The 18,538-nt window shown below is 55.5% G+C and overlaps 1 protein-coding gene across 2 annotated transcripts in view; it reads left to right on the forward strand.

Moving 5' to 3' along the window:
• TRIM67 (tripartite motif containing 67) overlaps positions 1–11,240 on the forward strand; it is a 36,102-nt gene extending 24,862 nt beyond the window's left edge. Inside the window, exons 5-10 of one of the 2 annotated variants that reach the window (XM_012738203.3) lie at positions 173–332; positions 2,387–2,532; positions 3,906–4,044; positions 5,473–5,776; positions 7,076–7,238; positions 8,492–11,240. In XM_012738203.3, the coding sequence (XP_012593657.2) occupies positions 173–332; positions 2,387–2,532; positions 3,906–4,044; positions 5,473–5,776; positions 7,076–7,238; positions 8,492–8,557 (978 nt within the window). In that variant the 3' untranslated portion in view covers positions 8,558–11,240. The remainder of the gene's footprint in view (positions 1–172; positions 333–2,386; positions 2,533–3,905; positions 4,045–5,472; positions 5,777–7,075; positions 7,239–8,491) is intronic. The other variant, XM_075995457.1, reaches the window with a different exon arrangement.
• The last annotated feature ends 7,298 nt before the right edge of the window (positions 11,241–18,538 follow it).

The raw sequence follows: 18,538 nt of genomic DNA on the forward strand, positions 1-18,538 counted from the left end.
TGCGGGCAGGGGTCATTCAATCTCTGCCAGGGCTTGAGAGTGCATGCTTAGCATGGTCCTTTCTGTCCCCGAGCCCCACAGAGACAAAGCTCCTACCCCTTCGTCATCATTGGCTGCCCAATTATTCATTCCTTTGCAAGTTGAAACCCTAAACTCTTTGCTCCCCTTTAAGATCTCAGACGCTCTGATCAAGCGTGTCCAGGTGTCCCAGGAGCAGTGGGTCAAAGGCGCCCTGGAGCCAAAAGTGTCTGCAGAGTTCGACCTGACCTTGGACAGCGAGCCATTGCTGCAGGCCATCCACCAGCTGGACTTCATTCAGATGAAATGTAGGGGTGAGCCGTGGTTGGCCCCAGTTCAGTCAATCCTTTTTTATTTTTTTAAAAAAGAATCTTGCTTGGTTGCCCAGGCTAGAGTGCAGTGGCACGATCACAGCTCACTGCAACCTCAACCTCCTTAACTCAAGTGATCCTCCCACTTCAGCCTCCCGAGTAGTTAGAACTAAAGGTGCACACTAATTAAAAAAAAAAAATTTTAGGGAGGTGGGGTCTCAGTATGTTGCTCGGGCTGGTCTCTAACTCCAGGCCTCCAGCAATCCTCCCAACTCAGTTTCCCAAACTTCTGGGATCATAGGCATGAGTCACCTTGCCCAGCCCAGTCAGTGCTCCAAAAGGGGCATCCAGTCTGAGCAGTCAGCTTAATGCCGTCGGGAGAACTGTGATGCATGGAGTGTAGGAAATCCAAAGTCCCAGACCTGGGTTCAAGTGTGAGCTGGGGCAGGAGACACCCAGGCTGAGCCTGAGCCTTCCCATGTGTAAAGTGAGGGTCATTGGTTCATTCAGAAACACTGTGGGGTGTCCACTACATGCCAGGATGTAGCACTATTCTACGTGCTCAGGATGAAGCGGTGAAGAAATTGACAAACGTGGGGGGCAAGTGCAAAGGCACTGAGGCAGGAATATGTTTTCCATGTTCCAAGAAGAGCAAGGTGGGTTCAGAGAGCCGGGGAGACGCACAGCTAGGGTTAAGTAACGTTTATGTCACTTGCCCCATTACAAAACCAGCAGGTGACGGCCAGAACCAGAGTCCTGTGCCACACTCTGCCTCTCCAGAGGTGCCAAGGGCACATTTGGGAGAGGAAATGAAAACCGTTTGGCTTTTTGTGGCCTGGGGGCGACACTGCAGGATCTGTGAACTCGGGAAGTCCCACCTGCAGAATACGTGCCCATTTTTAGACTGAAGAGAAAACAAGTCTCTTGCACATTCCCACGCTCACTCCCACACAGCTTGCACCTCGGGTGAGGTTTGGAAATGCCACCTGCCCCGCGTGTGAATGAGATGCAGTGCCCGGGGGCAGGGGGAGCTTGGGGGGGGCTGCAGTGGAAGGGGGAGGTCACCCCAGAAATTTATGGTGTGGAGGGAGGAGGCTTGGGGCCACGCCAGATGCTGCTTCTTACTGGGTAGGGTCATGGGGTTCAGAGGGGGACTGAGAGAGCACAATGGCAGAGCCCAGGGAACCAAGAGGACTCCCACGCCTGTTTACCCGAGGGCCGGGAGCCGAGCTGCGTTCAGCCAGCCCTGCATCCATGTCTGTGATGAAGGCAGGGATTTCACCCAGCTAAAACCTGAAATATAGCGCCCTGCTTCTTGGAGCAAAATATATAGTTTTACAAAACCAATGTTGCAATTTTCCCTTTAAAAAAAAAAGGTCAGAGTGGACTATATCTATTTCTAAAAAATCTCTTAAGCCTAAATAGAGCTAGAAGATTTTTAAAATTCTCCCACTCTCATCTTAATAGAACTTATGATACAGCAAGTCCTTAACTCTTTGGGCTGCCTCTCCAGTACTCCAGGATTGCCTCCCTGGCCCAGATCTGGTCCTTTGACCTAGTCCATGCTCCCAGCAGAAGTTCAAATGCATCCGCCCCACCTTCCCAGCCGCAGGTGCAAGGCAAGGGCCGGCTCTCGCTGGGCCCGAGTTGGCTCGTGCTGTGCCTTGGTGGGCACGGGGAACATGGCCGGAATTCCTCGTGTGCTCCTCACAAGTGTGAGAGTCAAAACCAGCAGTTCTCAGTGGGCAGAGGGATGAGGACATGCTTTCTTACAGGTTCAGAAGGGTGGGGCATCTGTCCTGGCCCCTTGAGATTCCAGGACACCCTCTAGGGCTGAGAAGTGCAGAGTCACCTGTGCCTGCCCCATCCCCAGCCCACCTGGAGACTGACTCCTGGGAGGCTGAGAGTGACCACAGGGTGGCCGGGGAGGGAATTCAGCCTCTGTGTCTTCCGGGGGCCAGGAGCCCCTGGGATGGGGGCAGGGCAGGGCAGGGCAGGGGCAGAGCTGGGCCCGTCCGAGGGCATCGTGTGCTAACCCCTGTGGGTCCCTGTCACAGTGCCGCCTGTCCCCTTGCTGCAGCTGGAGAAGTGCTGCACCCGCAACAACAGCGTCACGCTGGCCTGGAGGATGCCGCCCTTCACCCACAGCCCCGTGGACGGCTACATCCTAGAGCTGGACGACGGTGCTGGGGGGCAGTTCCGGGTGAGACCTCGCTGCTTGTTCGTGAGGGTGGGGTCCCGATGCGGAGACCAGGAGTAGGTCTCACTGCCCCAACCTCTGGACCAGCCCGTGGAGCTGCCCAGAGCCCTGCTGCCGCCCTGCGGGGCCATCGGCGGGGGCTGGGGCAGAGCTCAGAGAAGCTGTCACCTGCGTGTCCCACACACAGCAGCACGTCCCCACGGCAGGCTTCCTCACACCGTGTCTTGACTGGCTCACAGATTATTTCAGCCGGTCTTGTCTTGGGGAGGTCCAGGTTTCTGGACAGGAGGAAGCAGTCTCTGGCCCTCCTATACCTGGCAAAGTGCTGGCATGAAGGATGCTTGATTGTTGGATTGGGACGACATCCTACATTCATGTCCCTATTGATGGGCTGCTGTGGGGCAGTAAAGGCTCTTGGTGAGCCAGAAATGCAGCTTCTACCCCCCCCCATCTGGGACAGCCCGGGACAGTCCCCCACCCCACGCCAGTCCCCCAGGCGAGCACCACCTTGAGATCCACTCTCGAAGTCCAGGTTGACGTGAGTACCGGGGAGAACAAACTCTGCGCCTTCTCCGATCACCTTCGCAGTGCAGACCCCGTCACTCCTATCATGCAAATAAGCTGAGAACGGAAAGAGGTCCTTCACCAGAAACCAAGAGGAAAGCCCATGTTTTTTAAAATGAGAAGGAAGACAGACCATTTGGAGATAGTAAAAGAAGCAGCGGCAGAGCTCAAAGGTGGTCCCTCCTCTTTGAGACACGGCCACCAACGCAGGCTAGACCCGAGGGTAGGGCTCATGAGGAACAGCGGGCAAAGCGTGGGCTTTGAGTGCAGCCAGCCCTGGATTTGAACCGTGGTTCCTAAACAGATTGGCCGTGATCTTAGGCAAGTTTCCTGCCTTCTCTGGGTCTCCTTGTGTGTAAAATAAGGAAAGTGATAACAATCTCTCGGGGTTGTGTGAAGGTTAAATACCTTATGCAATGCTCAGCACGCAGCTATTATGATTAATAGCAAGTGAAGAGCAGCCCCCTAAACAAGCGGGCAGGAGAGGAGTTTTAGACAAACTAAGCAGAATACGATGACATCTAGGACAAGGTAGCTTTGAAGAGAAAAGGAAGCAAAGTAAGTCCCTAGAAAACGGTCTTTGGGGTCCGATGCAGAGATAGGGTTTCACTATGTCATTCAGGCTCACCTTGAACTCTGGGGTTCAAAGGATCCCCTTGCCTCAGCCTTCCAAGTAGCTGGGACTACAGATGCGTCACCACGCCGGACAATAGCACCTTTAATGATAGCGCGTGTGTCGGGAAACCATTTACTGAGAGGAATGTTCCGGGAATGCTCCGGGAACCTAACGAGCGGCCTTGGCTGTCTTCCAGGAGGTGTATGTGGGCAAGGAGACCCTGTGCACCATCGACGGGCTTCACTTCAACAGCACCTACAACGCCAGGGTCAAAGCGTTCAACTCCTCTGGCGTCGGGCCGTACAGCAAAACCGTGGTCCTGCAGACATCCGACGGTGAGCACAGGGGTCTCTCAGTGGGAGGAGCAGAGTCACCATTTTATCCACCCTGACGACACCTGCCAAGGCTCTGACGACTGGGGGCACTGGGCACAGCTGTGTTCCCCGTCCTGGTCCATTCTGGGGCCGTGGGTGAGCCCCTGGGGCAGGAGACGCCCTCCGGCCCAGCCCACTTTCCATCCCCATGGACGGGAATGATCAGCTGCTTCGATGAAAGAGGGAGGAAGGGAGGGAAGGAGGGTGCACGCCCTGTCCCGACTCTGCACGTGGCCCCCTGCCTGCACCCTCCTCCCCACAAGCCAGGAAAGGGAGGATCATCATCCCTTTGCCTCATTGTGTGCGCCCTGCAAAAGGGGACTGAGTGAGGGGTAGCGCAGGGAGGCTTAGCTTCTCCCACCACGAAGGGCGGAGGAGTGAGTGGGACAGTTCCAGACAAGAATGCCCCATGGCTGCCCCCAGATTCGAGCCTTTCTTGCAACAGGAACACACCCCGCCATGCCCCATGCCAGAGTTCAGCCCCGGCGGTTTATGCACCTAGCTGCGTCCTTTCAGGTTGTAGGCAACAGCAGCATATTAATGTTCAGTGGCATTTTGATCAGCATTCAGTGGGAAGCTATGATGGAGGTAAAAGCCACGTTGCAAAGATAGTGCTGCTCCAGCGGGCCCAGCCCGGGCTGCAGAGACTGTTTCCCAGTCCCACCAGTCCTGGGGGGAGTGCCAGCTCTGCATGTGTCCACACGTGTGACTGCCACAGCGGACAGTCTCCCGGGGCAGGGAAGAGAAGCAGCAGGGGTCAAAGGGCACAGCCGGGGGCCACTTCTCTGAAAATGGCTAGACATGCAGAGTCATTTTATTATCTACACCCCCAGAGGAGAGCTCGCTGGCATTCTGCGCCAGCACCCTCCAGCCTAGAGGTGGGTGGTCCTTGCTCTGTGTGTGGGGGTCACAGTTTCAGGGCAAGGGCCTTGCTTCACACAAACTGGGGGGTTTGGAGAACAGACAGGGGTGCCACCCGATGGGCTGCAAAATGGAGAATTGAGCTGTGACCTCAACCACATCCCTGCTTATGAGGTGGACCATCCACACCTGCTTCCCCCTGAACTCGTAACGGGGGTGGGGGTGGGGGTGGGTGAAACGTTTGGAAGGGTGTTAGAGACTAAGACCCCAGGAAATGCATCTTGATTTGGGGATTTAAAGCCTGAATGTCTGCATTCCTTGGCAAGGCTGGGCTCATGGGACTGGGAACTTGAATGCACACAGAGCAGGGCGTGTGCGTTTGTGGTAGGCATACAGGGAAGACCATTCGATGCGGGTGCCAACTTTCTAGCAGAGACGAGTGAGCCCATGCCTCTGAGCCCGTTAGAGACAGCTAGCAAGTTCCACGGAGGAGCCTGACCCTGTTCCTCTCGCCTCCATCCTTTTCAGTGGCCTGGTTCACGTTTGACCCCAACTCTGGGCACCGGGACATCATATTATCCAATGACAACCAGACGGCCACCTGCAGCAGCTACGATGACCGGGTGGTGCTAGGCACGGCTGCATTCTCCAAGGGCGTGCACTACTGGGAGCTGCACGTGGACCGGTACGACAACCACCCAGACCCCGCCTTCGGGGTGGCCAGGGCCAGCGTGGTCAAGGACATGATGCTGGGCAAGGATGACAAGGCGTGGGCCATGTACGTGGACAACAACCGCAGCTGGTTCATGCACTGCAACTCCCACACCAACAGGTACATGCAGGGTGCATTGTGGACCCATGTCCCTCCTGCTGTCCCCAAGGCCAGGTGTCAGGAATGGGGGGAGTGTTCCCAGCCACTTTGGTCTCCAGTTTCCAGGAGGCTTTGACTCTGGCCAGGTAGCCATGGCTGCTGGGATAAAGCCCAGCAGGAATATGCCCCTGTTTGTACACCGTCCCCATGCCACGGTGAGGAGCAGGTTCGGGTGAGCACTGTTCTAGAAGAAACCTAGGCAAGGGGACATTGGGCCCCAGCGCTGACCTGGGCCCAAGGCTTGGCTTAGGTGGGAAGCTCATTCCTGGACCAGGTGGTCAATACGCCACCTGGTGGTCAGTGTCCACATAGCACCAACAGCCCCGTTCTAGATCCTGTTTCCCACCTGCCGGATCCTGCCCCCGGGCACCTTCAGGAAACATGCCCTTCCGAGGAATAGCCTTTGGCTAGTCCGCCAGATGCTCCTCACAACTCACCTTCTGCACGACTAGCTGGTTCTGGCTGACCAACTCATTCCTAATCAGAAAGGACAAGCAAGGTTTTCTTAGCACAGCTGAGAAGCCCAAGGTCAAGGCTGGGACCTCCGCCCTTAGAGAAGGGAAGGGAGAGGTGGGCGAATTCAGCCCTTGGAGACAAGGGGAGGTCAGCCAAGGCCCCGCTGGGAGAGTGTTCCTCACTTTAAGATTCACTCCCACCCAGGGGGTAGCAGTTCTCACTGAGAGCGCCACAGTTTACATTCTCAAAGTCCCCCGTGGGTCCTTGGTGGGACTCGACTCTGAATTCAGCACCCCTCCCTCTGCCACATGCTGCCACATTCTGAGCCCCAGGATGTGTCTGGGAAGATGAGTCGAAGTAGGGTGGGGCTGTTCAAAATGTCCTAAGGCCTGGATGTCTGCGTCTTCACCGAGCTCCACACTCTTGCTTGACCAAACAGAAAAAGGCACCAACTTAGTTATTTTCTTTAGCAGGTGGAGATCCCCTTCTCACCCACGCTCCATGCACCACTCATCAAAACCCTGACTGCTTGGTACGCGGGTCCCAGATACTGTCAGAAGGAGGGGGTTGAACAGCCTGGTCCCTCTAGGGTAGGATCTTCACGCACGGCACGGCCCATTAACAGGGTTATCTTCCAAAAGAAGGCTCAGACGCCGAGAAGAATAGTGCACTGCCACCTTGGGGACTGTGTTTTCTAGGTGAGGGTGTTCCCAACGTCCTTTAACTCATCCCCCCCCCACCGAGTTGTCGCCTACATCGCAGGCTGAGTATGGCGATGGGTCTTCCCGGGGCTTCTCTTCCCAGGACGGAGGGCGGCGTGTGCAAGGGAGCCACCGTGGGCGTGCTGCTGGACCTGAATAAGCACACCCTGACCTTCTTCATCAACGGGCAGCAGCAGGGCCCCACGGCCTTCAGCCACGTGGACGGGGTCTTCATGCCAGCCCTCAGCCTCAACCGCAACGTGCAGGTACCACGCACCCCCAGGCCAGAGCCGGTCTGGCTGCCCCCCGCGGTGCGCCGTGGGGCTCTGCAGCGCGCTTGGGCATAACGGGCTGTGAGGAAGCTGGCTGTGCCCGCCCAGACAGAGCTTACCTACCAGCCTGCCTTGGGCATTCCCTGGAGACAGCTCTTTCTTTCTATTTATTTATTTATTCATTATTTAATTTTTTGTACTTTTATTTTTTTAGAGATGGGATCTCACCCTGTCACCCAGGCTCTAGTGCAGTGGCATGATAATAGCTCACTGCAGCCTCCAGCTCCTGGGCTCAACCAATCTCTTTCTGCCTCTGTCTCCCAACTAGCTGGGACTACAGGTGCATATCACCACACCAAGCTAATTTCTTTTTTTTTTTTTTAGAGATGGGGTCTTGCTGTATTGCCCAGGCTTATCTCAAGCCCCTGGCTTTAAGCAGTTCTCCTGCCTCGGCTTCCCAAAGTGTTGGGATCCCAGGTGTGAGCCACCATGCCCAGCTAGGCAGTCCCTTCTGACTTGCTCACTTGGAAGGAGCAGGGACCCTAAGGTGGCAACTTCTGGAGAAGGAGATCTCAGGCGAGGAGGGCCCAGTCCTTGGGGAGTGCTGATGGCTCAGGAGCCTGATGCAGACAGAAAAAATGAGAGCCTAGAGGGTGTGAGGGGGAGAGAAACGTGGGGTGCCACCCCTTGTCTCTAGTAGGTCCTCTTCTCCCGGGGTGGGGAGTGGAAGGGGGGAGAGGCAGGGTCCTGCATTGGTGCCCATTGGCCCTGAATATTGATGGTCTGTGCCAACCACTTACTGATTGATTTGCACCTCCACTCATTTGCAGAAGGTATTTGAGGCGACCTGAGAGCTGGGCCAGTATTCCGCAGGGTGAACAGGACAGTGTGGGAAAGGAAAGAGGGCCGTGGAAAGGAAGTAGACACAAATGCACAACCTCGAGAACCAGGGCACCCACTGCAACAGGGCATCCACCTCGCCTGGGCTCTGGCAGCTCTGGCCAAAGGAGAACCCGCAGGGGTGTGATTCCCATTACGAGGAAAGAGACACAAACCAACAACGGACCTTAATTCGTGACATTGAACGATGTAGTAAACAGCATATAAACAATACCTCGTGGCCCTGGGCTGTGCGTGGGACAGCCCTCGAGCAAGTAGGGGATGCCGTGTGTGGCTGCCATGCCATCAGAGCACTCGGTCTGGGTGGCAGCCTCTCCCACCCTCAATTCCCTTGTCTTCTTTTCCAGGTCACTCTGCACACAGGACTGGAAGTGCCAACAAACCTGGGGCGGCCAAAGCTCTCAGGCAACTAGGTCCCGGCTCCAGCTGTCCAGCCGTGCGCCCCGCCGTTCTCACGGAGCTCAGATAACCCCAGAGGGCAGGACGGGCAGGTCGTGGGTGCAGCCCAGCAGCCGGGCAGAGTCCTAGAGACACGTTTTCTTTGGGGGCCGGGGTGTGTGTCTGCAGGCCACGCCTGTTGCTGCCACTGTTGGCGGTGGGCACGGTGTGTGTTTTTACCTTCATTCCACCTAAATGTCACAAATCCCACCAAGAAGGACCTTCCTCAAGGGAGTGGGAAGGCATTTGCATTTCATGTTTATGTTTCCTGCAGTCTATTTTCAAAGCTGGCCTTTCTTTGGAGGGAGAGAGGAAGGCAGGCTTTGAGACGGGCATTGGGGAGCGCTCTGTGTACCTGGTAATCCCACGCGCCCCGAGTGTAGACCCTCTGCTGGAACAGCGCTCCTCCTCCGAGCACCAAGGCTGCAGATTCTCATCTGTGCTGGGAAAAGTTCTCCTTTCGTTTCCTGGTCCTGGAGGCTTTAGTATGGTCTGCCACTTGCAGACCCAATTCAGGAGTGACAGAAAGGGGTCTTAGCCATGAGCGCTGGACTTTCGCCTCTCACTGAACTGCTCAGAACCTTTGAAAACAGCTTCCTTAGGTCCTTCACTAGTCAACCAATTGTGTGTGTGTCTCTCTCTGTCTTTCACACTCACACACACACACACACACACACACACACACACACACACGACAGTCTGCTAAAATTCATTCACTCAGTTCTTAGTTTTTAAACACACAGGACAACACCTGAATTTTAATAACTACGTGATGCGTCTTCACCTGCCCGTAGCTCCTTGCTGGAACTGGCTCCCCAGGAAGTTACCTAAAAACGTATCCAAGTTGCTCTTCCGGGCTGCGCCACCCTCAGACTCGCAAGCATTTACGATGAGACCCGGGGAAAGCCTCTTATAGCCCATCTACCCTTCGTTTTGAATCCAACCCCACTGTCATCATGAAAGCATCGAGAACACAAGAAGGGGCCCCGATGGCAGGCAGGGATGGCTCTGCCCTGATGGGGTGCACAGGACCCCCAGAGAAGGCAGGAGACAGAGGGGCACTGTTGTATGCCTTGTCCCCCAGCAGGGTGTGCCCAGTCCCGTGTGCCCGGACGGGGCTCCCGGGTGGGTCCTCCCCTCCTTCCTGGAAACAGCACACTGTCCCTTACCCGCACCGAGTCACCCCCTCCTCTCAAAGCGAGCCTGGCCCAGGGGCTCTGAGCCCAGGCGCTGCAGCAGAGAACCCCTCCTCTCCTTTCTCTCTTCTTCCCTGTCCCATGCCACCCCTAGGCCCCCACCTGGCGATAACCTTTCTCTCTCCTTTTTAAAAGAGTACATTTTATCTAGCATTTTATTTCTGAGGTTAAGGAGCAATTCATCTATTGGCTGGATTGGATTTTTCTACAACTCGCCCCGCACGCCGGCACCAACTGTGCTTCCTCGGTTCTGCCTTCCTGTTTGGACCCGGCGCCTGCTTCCTGAGTACCCACCTGCCAGGGCCGCGCAGATCCTCCCCTCTGTCCAGCAGGTGCGACAATCCTACCTCAAAGCTCACGCGCGCTCTTGGCCTGCAAGGCTGCCCGGTTTGCTGTCTCCGCAGATGTGGCCGGTCAGGCCAGCTTGCCCGGGTCGCCAGGAGCTGCTTGGTGCTGTGTAGCAGCCTCTGCGGCTGCGGGACCCTGGGAGCCATCTGCTTCGTCTGGGTCTTGCTTCATCCTGCAAAGTGGCTTCTGGCTCTCTCCCTCCTGTCCCAGAGCCCCATCCAGACCTTTGGAGGAGTCACACAAGACCTGGCCCGCTGCGTCCTCGCCCACACGGCTGCCTCTCTCTGCTTCCACTTTCTTGCAGCTTCATCCGTAGCCATAGCTCTGGTGGCCTCGGCTCGGAGGATGGAGAAGATCCCTAAAGATTGGGGACACAGAGGAGACACCACTTTCCTGGGGCCCAGGAGGCCATAGCGTGGCCACCACGTCCGGACACCATCAGCTTTGGGAAACATCTCGCTGTCTTTTGGAAAGGAGAGGCCGGCGCCCCGCCCCAGGAGCGAGTGTAGGGTGGAGAAGGTTGGCCAGGCAGGGCCACCTGGCGGGAGCAGCCTCTCCCAGGGAAGCCCCCAGAATCAGCACAGCCCAAGTCACCAGGCAGCCCAGGCTCTGCAGAGGAATGGCAGCTCAGGGCCACCTGGACTTCTTAACACCCTCAGGGGAGCTGACGCCTGGGTCAGGGGAGATGTGCAAAATGCCCACCAGTGCAGGTGGCCTCTCGAAGAAGAAATTCCCTCACGCTCAGAGAAGGGCAACCAGGCCACCCTCCTCCCCTGCGGCAGTGAGCTTGGGGCCTGGGGAGAGTCGCCCTTTTCTGACTCCTCCAGGAGCCCAGAAGCAATACAGCTGATCCGGGGACAGTGTCCAGCTGTCCTTCACACCACCTCTCCTGTCTTCAGCACAAAATACCTTTCAGGGACAAGAATGGACCTCAAAGAGAAGGGCAGGTCTATGCCACACACCTGTGGTTTTGAGGGACCAGAAACACGAAAAAGGAATTAACAACTCCCCGTCACCGGGAGGCCCTGGGACGTGGAGCAGAAACGACACACGAGTCAGGGATTCCCGTCCTCCATTGAGTCCGCTGTCTTGTTACAACATGGCGGCGCATTTGTGCATATCCAGAGATGTATCCAGAGATGCTTTTGTCGGGCTGGCTGAGGAGTGACTTGATGTAAATCTGTCCGGCAGTTTCGGTGAGAAAGCGACTCAAAGTAGTTCCAAGCGTGGATTTCCGTCGCGTTGTAAATAATATCTCCGTAGCGTGGTTCTGCGGTTCGTTCTTTGCTAGTGTGAGCAGGTTTGTCAAAGTGTATGCCTTTTCCTTTTCAAATTAATCTTTTTACAAAGTATCCACTAGCCCCTCACTGCATAGCCTCCCAGCTCCTAATTCAGAGCAAAGGAAGACGTTTCTCCAAGGCCTGCTTTCCCCTCTCTCTCCTCTTTGGGAAAATAATGATCCCGATGAAAGAGGACGCCAGTAATCGAACCCACAAGGTGACTGACCTAAAAACTATGAAACTGTATACAGCTCTAGGCTGCGTCTTCAGCCCTATGTGTACTTTGTAGTTGCAACAACACACCTAGGCGCCCCTGGCCCACCAAGGCTGGGGCAGGTCGTGCTTCCGCTCAGAGTGAGCCCGGGCGACACTGTGGAGCTCACCAGGAGCTGGGGCAGGCCTGCCCTTGCGCTCTCTCTCTCTCTCTCTCTCTCTCTCTCTCTGTCTCTCTCGGTGCCCCTGCTCTCTGCCCTACCAGAGCACTCTCAGGAAAGGATCAGAATGCAGGATCTATGTGTACTTCTTCCAGGGATATCTGCATTTAAGCCTTAATTCTAGTCGCAAGTGAAAGGCTTGGTCCCCCTGGGAAGGCGTCTTTCAGCACCAGGGAGCAGGTGGCTCGCCGACTGACAAGGCTGCCACCCGTCCTACGGGCCCCTGCAGGCTGTGCAGGGTAGGGGACAGAGGTGGCTAAAATCCTTTGGGAACTCAACTCGTGACTGCTGAAGAAACTATTGCAAGGCCTGTAGGGGGATTCCAGGGTTCCTCAACCTCTACTGACTTTTTGGGGTGGGTCCTGTATACTGTAGGACGTTTAGCAGCATCCTTGGTCCCTACCCACTAGCTGCCAGTAGCAACTCTCAAGTTAGTTGTGACAAGCAGAAGTACCTATAACATTGTCAAATGTCCCCTGGGGCTGTCCCCAGTTGAGGTCTGCTAGGGCGTGCTAGCGGTGTGTCATGCATGGATCTACAGTGGTTGTCGGGCTCCCACTTCACTGGCATGTGGATTGTCACCAGGATTCTCTTTGGGGCAGGTGGGGAGAAATGGAGTGAAGATGCCGCCCACCCTCTATGCCCGTTCCTAGAAAGCAAAACGCATCACGTTCATTTTCCTTGGCCACATTTACGGGAAGCAACAGGGACTTCTTAATAGGTTGTGGCCTTCAACTGGTTAAAAAAAAAAAAATGAATCAGATATTGTCAGTAGATAGTCAAGGTCTATGCTGATCCTGGAAAATTTTAGGACTTTTTTTGCAAGCGAGCAGGTAGCGATGCTCATCGATTGCATCCTTTGGCAGTTCTTGAAGACAAAGGGCTCGTGGCAGCTGTCGCTGTGTATGGGCTGTAAGAGTATCACATCGGTTTGGGGCAGGACGTGGGATCAGACACCAAGTTCATCCCTCCGATACTGAAAAGAGATCCTCTCTTAGCCGGCTTTGACACTGATACATGGCATGAGTGGGGGCAAATCTCTTAATCTTTCTGTGCCTCAGTATCCCCGCCTGAAAATGGGACTAGTTGTACTAACCTACCTCCTCTAATGTGTGGTGAGGATTACAGAACAACACTTTTTAAGGAAAAAAAATGCAGTCTTTCATCTCTTCCCTCTAGGCTAACGGCTCGCATTCAATGAATCATGCCTGTGTGGTGATTTTCCAGAGTGTTCTCGGACCACAGCGTCTTCCAGCCAGGTCTCCTTGTGAGCGGTGCAAGGAGCTGGCCTTGAGGGGTTAATACAGACATTTAAGACAGGTTTCGAATGACCTAGAAAGTAACACCCAAATGTTCCCACTCCCGGTGCAGCCTGTCTTAACGGCACTCCATGCGAGTGCCGTGAACAGGCCACCTGGTAGCAATTTCACTGTTGGTCTCCAAGGTGTCCCCCTTCAACCAAGGAAAGACATCACTCCGCTGTCTGCTTCCTTGGCTACGTAAGTTCTGGTGTCTACGGGGTCTCTCAACTCATAGCTTGTCTCCTGTGTTTCCAGAGGTCTGTGCAGTGGAGCGGTTTGGGGAACCAGAGTGTATGAGAGTGACGAGATGCGACTGCACGGGGTCCAGAGCTCTGCCTGGGCTGAAAAGCAAAGGGGACCGGCGGGGCATCACGTTGCTTTCAGACAACAGAAGATGCCAGGGCTCCACTGGCACAAGCTATGGAGGGGTGGGGGCAGGGGGGGTGGTTCTGGCTTTTTCGATGCACGACATTGACTGCAGTCAGCTGGGAGTTGAGACCTCTGGGGAAGTCGCCCCCGGAGGCGTCGCTGTTCTCGAAAGGAGCGCAGCTCGTGGAGGGCGCGGCTGCCTGGCCTAGTCCTGGGCAAGGCCCAGGGGCACGTGGGCACTGCGGACCAGGCCAGACCCTCGGACGAGCCTCCACGGAAAGGTCAAGACACAGGCTTCTGGTTTGGGGAGGTGGCCGCTCGCAGCTGCAGAAGCAGGAACCCGTCAGGTGCTTGCTCGGTGAGGCCCAGCCTGGGAGGTCTTTCCAACCGCGCCCACCCCGGAGACTGGACGTCCAGAGCCCCGGACTCTGGGCAGCGAGAGGACTCGGGAGCGGACGAAGCAGAAAACGTTAAATGCATGATGTAGAATTGCTGCCTTCGCACTAAGCTGTTGTATTAAGCATGACAGGCGTTTGTTTGACATTGGCAAAGGAATCGAACAAGAAACAAAAAGCTTTGTGTCCTTGTTTTTTGGCTGTCGATAGAACTTCCATTTCCCTGCCTTCCTTTACCCTGTTTCCCCCAACCCATCGCACCCACTTTCTGTCACTTGTTGGTATTTGGTGGCACCTCTTGGTCCTGTTGTTCATGTTCCACTGAAAACACAGGGGTGTGGGGGGGGGAGTGGTAAGAAAAGCAACTTTTTTCTAATTTTTGTATTGGTATCCACAAGCGTTTGTATTTTTTTGAATTGCAAACACTGTGTTTTCTGGTCTTTGGGGGTTGGTTCAACTTTCTGTATTACCTTTTGGAAAACCTGAGTTTTACCACAGTCTTAAGCAGATTTGAAATAAATTCTTTTGACACTGCCAACCACTGAATGACTGAAAGGCAAAGGGGACTGGCAGGGCATCACGTTGCTTTCAGACAACAGAAGGTATGGTCTGTAATTCCTGCAAGGCAAGGTCTGCCTTTCTCCAAACCGGCCCGGAGACTGCCCAGCCGGCGGGGCAGAGGCTGCTGGAGGGGAGGCCACGCTGGACTCTCATCAGTGGGGCTGGGGCATTGCTAATAGCAGGGTCAAAATCTGGGCATCGGTGGGTAGCAGGGTCAACATCTGGGCATCGGTGGGTAGCAGGGTCAACATCTGGGCATCGGTGGGTAGCAGGGTCAACATCTGGGCATCGCTGGGTAGGGGGGTCAACATCTGGGCATCGCTGGGTAGGGGGGTCAACATCTGGGCATCGCTGGGTAGGGGGGTCAACATCTGGGCATCGCTGGGTGGGGGGGTCAACATCTGGGCATCGCTGGGTAGCAGGGTCGACATGGTTCTGCCTCGGGTGCCCGGGAAATATTGAAGTGGTGACGTAAGACTCTCAATCATAAGGCACCACCTCAAACAGTGGGGAGGTCCTGGAATTCATTTTTGCAAGAGGTAATGAGGCCGGCGATACACAACGGTTAACATATGGATAAGACACATTCAGGAGTGAAAAACAGATCGCAGGTTCTACACAGAGATTTGGGGGAAACAGCCAGGAGCCTAACCAGCCCCTTCATCCACACACACTGAGACCAGATGCGTCTGACCCCAAAACTCTGTCCCCTGCTGCCTTTCTCACATGACGATCCTGAAGGCAGCCACCTCACACGGTCCCTGACAACCCCTGAGACTGGCGACCTACAGGATCGCCGAATGGGCTCAGCTGGGTAGGGGCAGACGCTGACATTAGACAGTGGAATGTTTCTTAGTGGCTGCTCTCGGGGTCAACACCCATGGACGCCAAGGGCAGGCAGCGGGATCGGACGGTGGGAGGCACAGAGCTGCAATGCAGACCCAACAGAGTCCTCAGCCAGCTCAGCTCTGGAGTCGTCCTGAGTTGGGATGAAGGGACTGGGCTTTAACACCCTCGCGTGGTCCATTCGCTGACGGCCGGTGCCCCAGGAAGGGGATGAGGCGATCCCTGCCAAGCGTTAACACCTGAAGCCCGTCTGCCCTAACCACGCTCAGCAGCTGGGGGGGTGAGTCCTCCATCTCTGAAAGGGAATCTAGTGGGACATCACGGTGTCCATCACAATCTGCCACTGGGCCCACGCAGGTCTGTGCTTCATGCAGTGTGAGCGAGAAGCTCTTCCAGAATTCCGGAGAGGCACACTTAGAAGAGGAAGGTCAGTGGGACAAACTCCATTCCCTGCCACTGTGGCTGGCCTTGGAGCTGCAATTGACACTCACTGTCTGCTTCCCGCCGACCTTGGCGGTTGACCTGTTGGAGTGACCCAGGCCCTCAGCCCTGGGGAGGTCGGAGCCTCAGGTCCCTGGACCCCTTTCTGGGCAGGGTTGCTGCACTTGTCCGGTCACCATCAAACTTGGACAAAGGCAGTGTCCAGGGGAGACGCACAAGTGGATGGCCAGGGTGCAAACAGGTCCCTCCCTGCCACCATGTGACAGCAGCCGTGCTTCCTCTTCACGGTCAGAAGGAGGTGGCTCTTCTTGCCCAGGCAACAACCTTACTTCAGTGGGACACTCGCCTTTGGGAAGTGGTGGGGGTGGGAATCCCGTTCCTCGAGCGGGTCCCTGGGAGTCACGGTAGACGGATCATGGATTCTTTTCACTGGGACAGAGCACCTTATAAATGTAAGGGCGTTCAAGGTGGCTTAAGGTGTACGCCACTCCCTGGAGGATGCTGCCTCCTGCTCACCAGGTGTCACCTCTGAGATGGCACTTCAGCGGCACCTGCGACAGGCCTCCCTTCATCCCAGCAGGACAGTGATTCAGGGTGATGGCCCCAGAGCACGCAGCCATGCTCATATCCCTTTTGCCGTTGAGTGGGGCTCTTGGTTGGAAGTAGCGCTGTCCTGTGGGGCCCCAGGCCAGGGGATGATCAAACGCTCCTCATGCCCTTGTGACAATGGAGCTGGCAGAGACCTGCAGGCAGGAGAGGAAAACCTGTGCTAAGAATGGGTATCTGTTCCTGTCACAGTGTTTACTTCTCCTTCCGGGGTGGAAAGGAGCCAGTGTAGACAACATGGCACCAGGTGGCTGGTTGGTCTCCTCAGGGGAGGGTCCCTCACTGGGGACTCAGTGCTGGACTCTGTTGTAGGCAGGTTGAACAACTCAGCAGCAGCAGAAATGGGATCCGCCCGAGTAACAATATGGCAGAGCTGCCAGCCACGCTGGGTTTGAGCCCATTCACGACGGAAGCACAGGCTTTCCCCCTTCGCCAGCTGCTCCCCACGGTGGGCTGAGGGAGGGAAAGGCGTCTGGGTCTTGGCTACACAGCCTGCTCATGCTTGATCCTGGGTGCCCAGTGGATTGCTGCGGGGCCCCCGACTTTGTGACGTGGAGGGTCTGAAAGATCCCGGCTCACGATGAGACTTCTGGCCTCACGGTCACTCGGCGTCAGGGCCAGCAGCATGCCGGCAGCCGGTTTTGCTGCAGCTGGTGTGACCCCCCGAGTTCCCAGGCCCTGCACTCAGGCTCCAGCCAGCGTCCCTTCCCCCACAGTCCTGCTACTGATCTCTTTGAAGATCAACTGGATCCCGCCAGTCTCCTGCAGCGCTGCCTGGCTGCCCGTCACGCACAAGCAGATTCCTTAAAGTGACTTTGAAAACGTTCACCATCTGTCCTTGACGCTCCTTCCATCCTGAACTATGTATTCATAGTTTCAGTTTCCTACACCTGCCTGGTCCTCTGCCCTCTTGGTGCACGCTTCTCTCTTGGACCAACACATTCGTCCCCACCCACCCTTCCCTGGTGCCGCAGGTCAGAGGTCGCACAGCCCAGGGCCTGCGTGCGTGGCACAAACACAGATGAAGAAACCAGTGAGCCAGTCACACCTTCAAGATCCTCTCTCAGGAAACCCATCTGGACTCTCAGATACAACTCAATCATGTCCCTTTTGTATAAGTTCATGTCCTCACACACACCCCAGGGATGAATCCCTGGACGGCAGGGACACTGTGCTTCTGTCATCTCTGTGTCTCCTCACACCTGGCGTGACCTCTGACCTGTGACAGGTGCTCAGTATGGTATGTTTGGTCTAAACATCATCCACAAACAAGTGCCTGAGTTCACGTGAGAATCCTTGGCCCTGAGCTTGGAGGAAAGATGGGTTTGGGATGCACAGAGGGGAGAGAAGGGACAAGTTACCCTTGCTAAGAAAAAACCCAGGCAACGATGCTGGTGCAACCGCAGCGTTGGGAGCCGCTGGGCCAGCAGTGGGAGGGTACGCAGTGCTGGGAGCAGAGAAAGAGGGGGTGCTACAGGGCAGGAAGTTTGGGTTTTTCCCCGTTAGGCTGATAATGTAACAAGCAAATGCTTCCTTTCACCATCAGTCCAAATGAGGTAAGAGCTTCCACAGTTATCCTAACAATGCTTTTCTACTTTCTAATTACTTTGTCCTTGTAAGAATTGGGCTCTGCAACCCTTTTTCGGCCAGTAGGGCTTGTCCTAAGGCCGAGGGTCTGGTGGCATCCCAGTCCCTGCCCACCCCCCTGCTAACGCAGAGTTGTGTGTCCTGAGCTGCGTGGAGGCGTGTACTGCGGGTACGGCTGGGAAGCAGCCTCTGCCGGAAGGAGACAGCAGCACTGGAAGCCACAGCGCGGCCATGTTTGCCCTGGGCACTGGCGCCCACATCCCTTGCCTTGGTGGCCATTACCAGAGTCTTAGTCATGACCCCGTCTTCCTTTGGAATGTTTTTTGTTGTCACTTCTCTGCTGCTGACCTTGCTGGAGGAAACCTCATCAACAGTAAATAAACAGCACAGCCTTTTAAGCCTGATCTTCAGTCCTTAAACCACAGGGTTTTTTGTTGTTTTTGTTTTTAGCCCCTATACCTTCTAGGTGTTTCCAGAGCACTCAGTGATCAGAAAACTGCTCCTTAACCCTTTGCACTCAGATGTTGAGTGTGGATAATGAGAAAAAAGCAACCGAGTCAAAGGGTTAAATATTTACACAGTAAATTAAAAA

This window comes from Microcebus murinus, chromosome 19, assembly GCF_040939455.1.
Source record: "Microcebus murinus isolate Inina chromosome 19, M.murinus_Inina_mat1.0, whole genome shotgun sequence".
NCBI classification, from domain to species: domain Eukaryota; kingdom Metazoa; phylum Chordata; class Mammalia; order Primates; family Cheirogaleidae; genus Microcebus; species Microcebus murinus.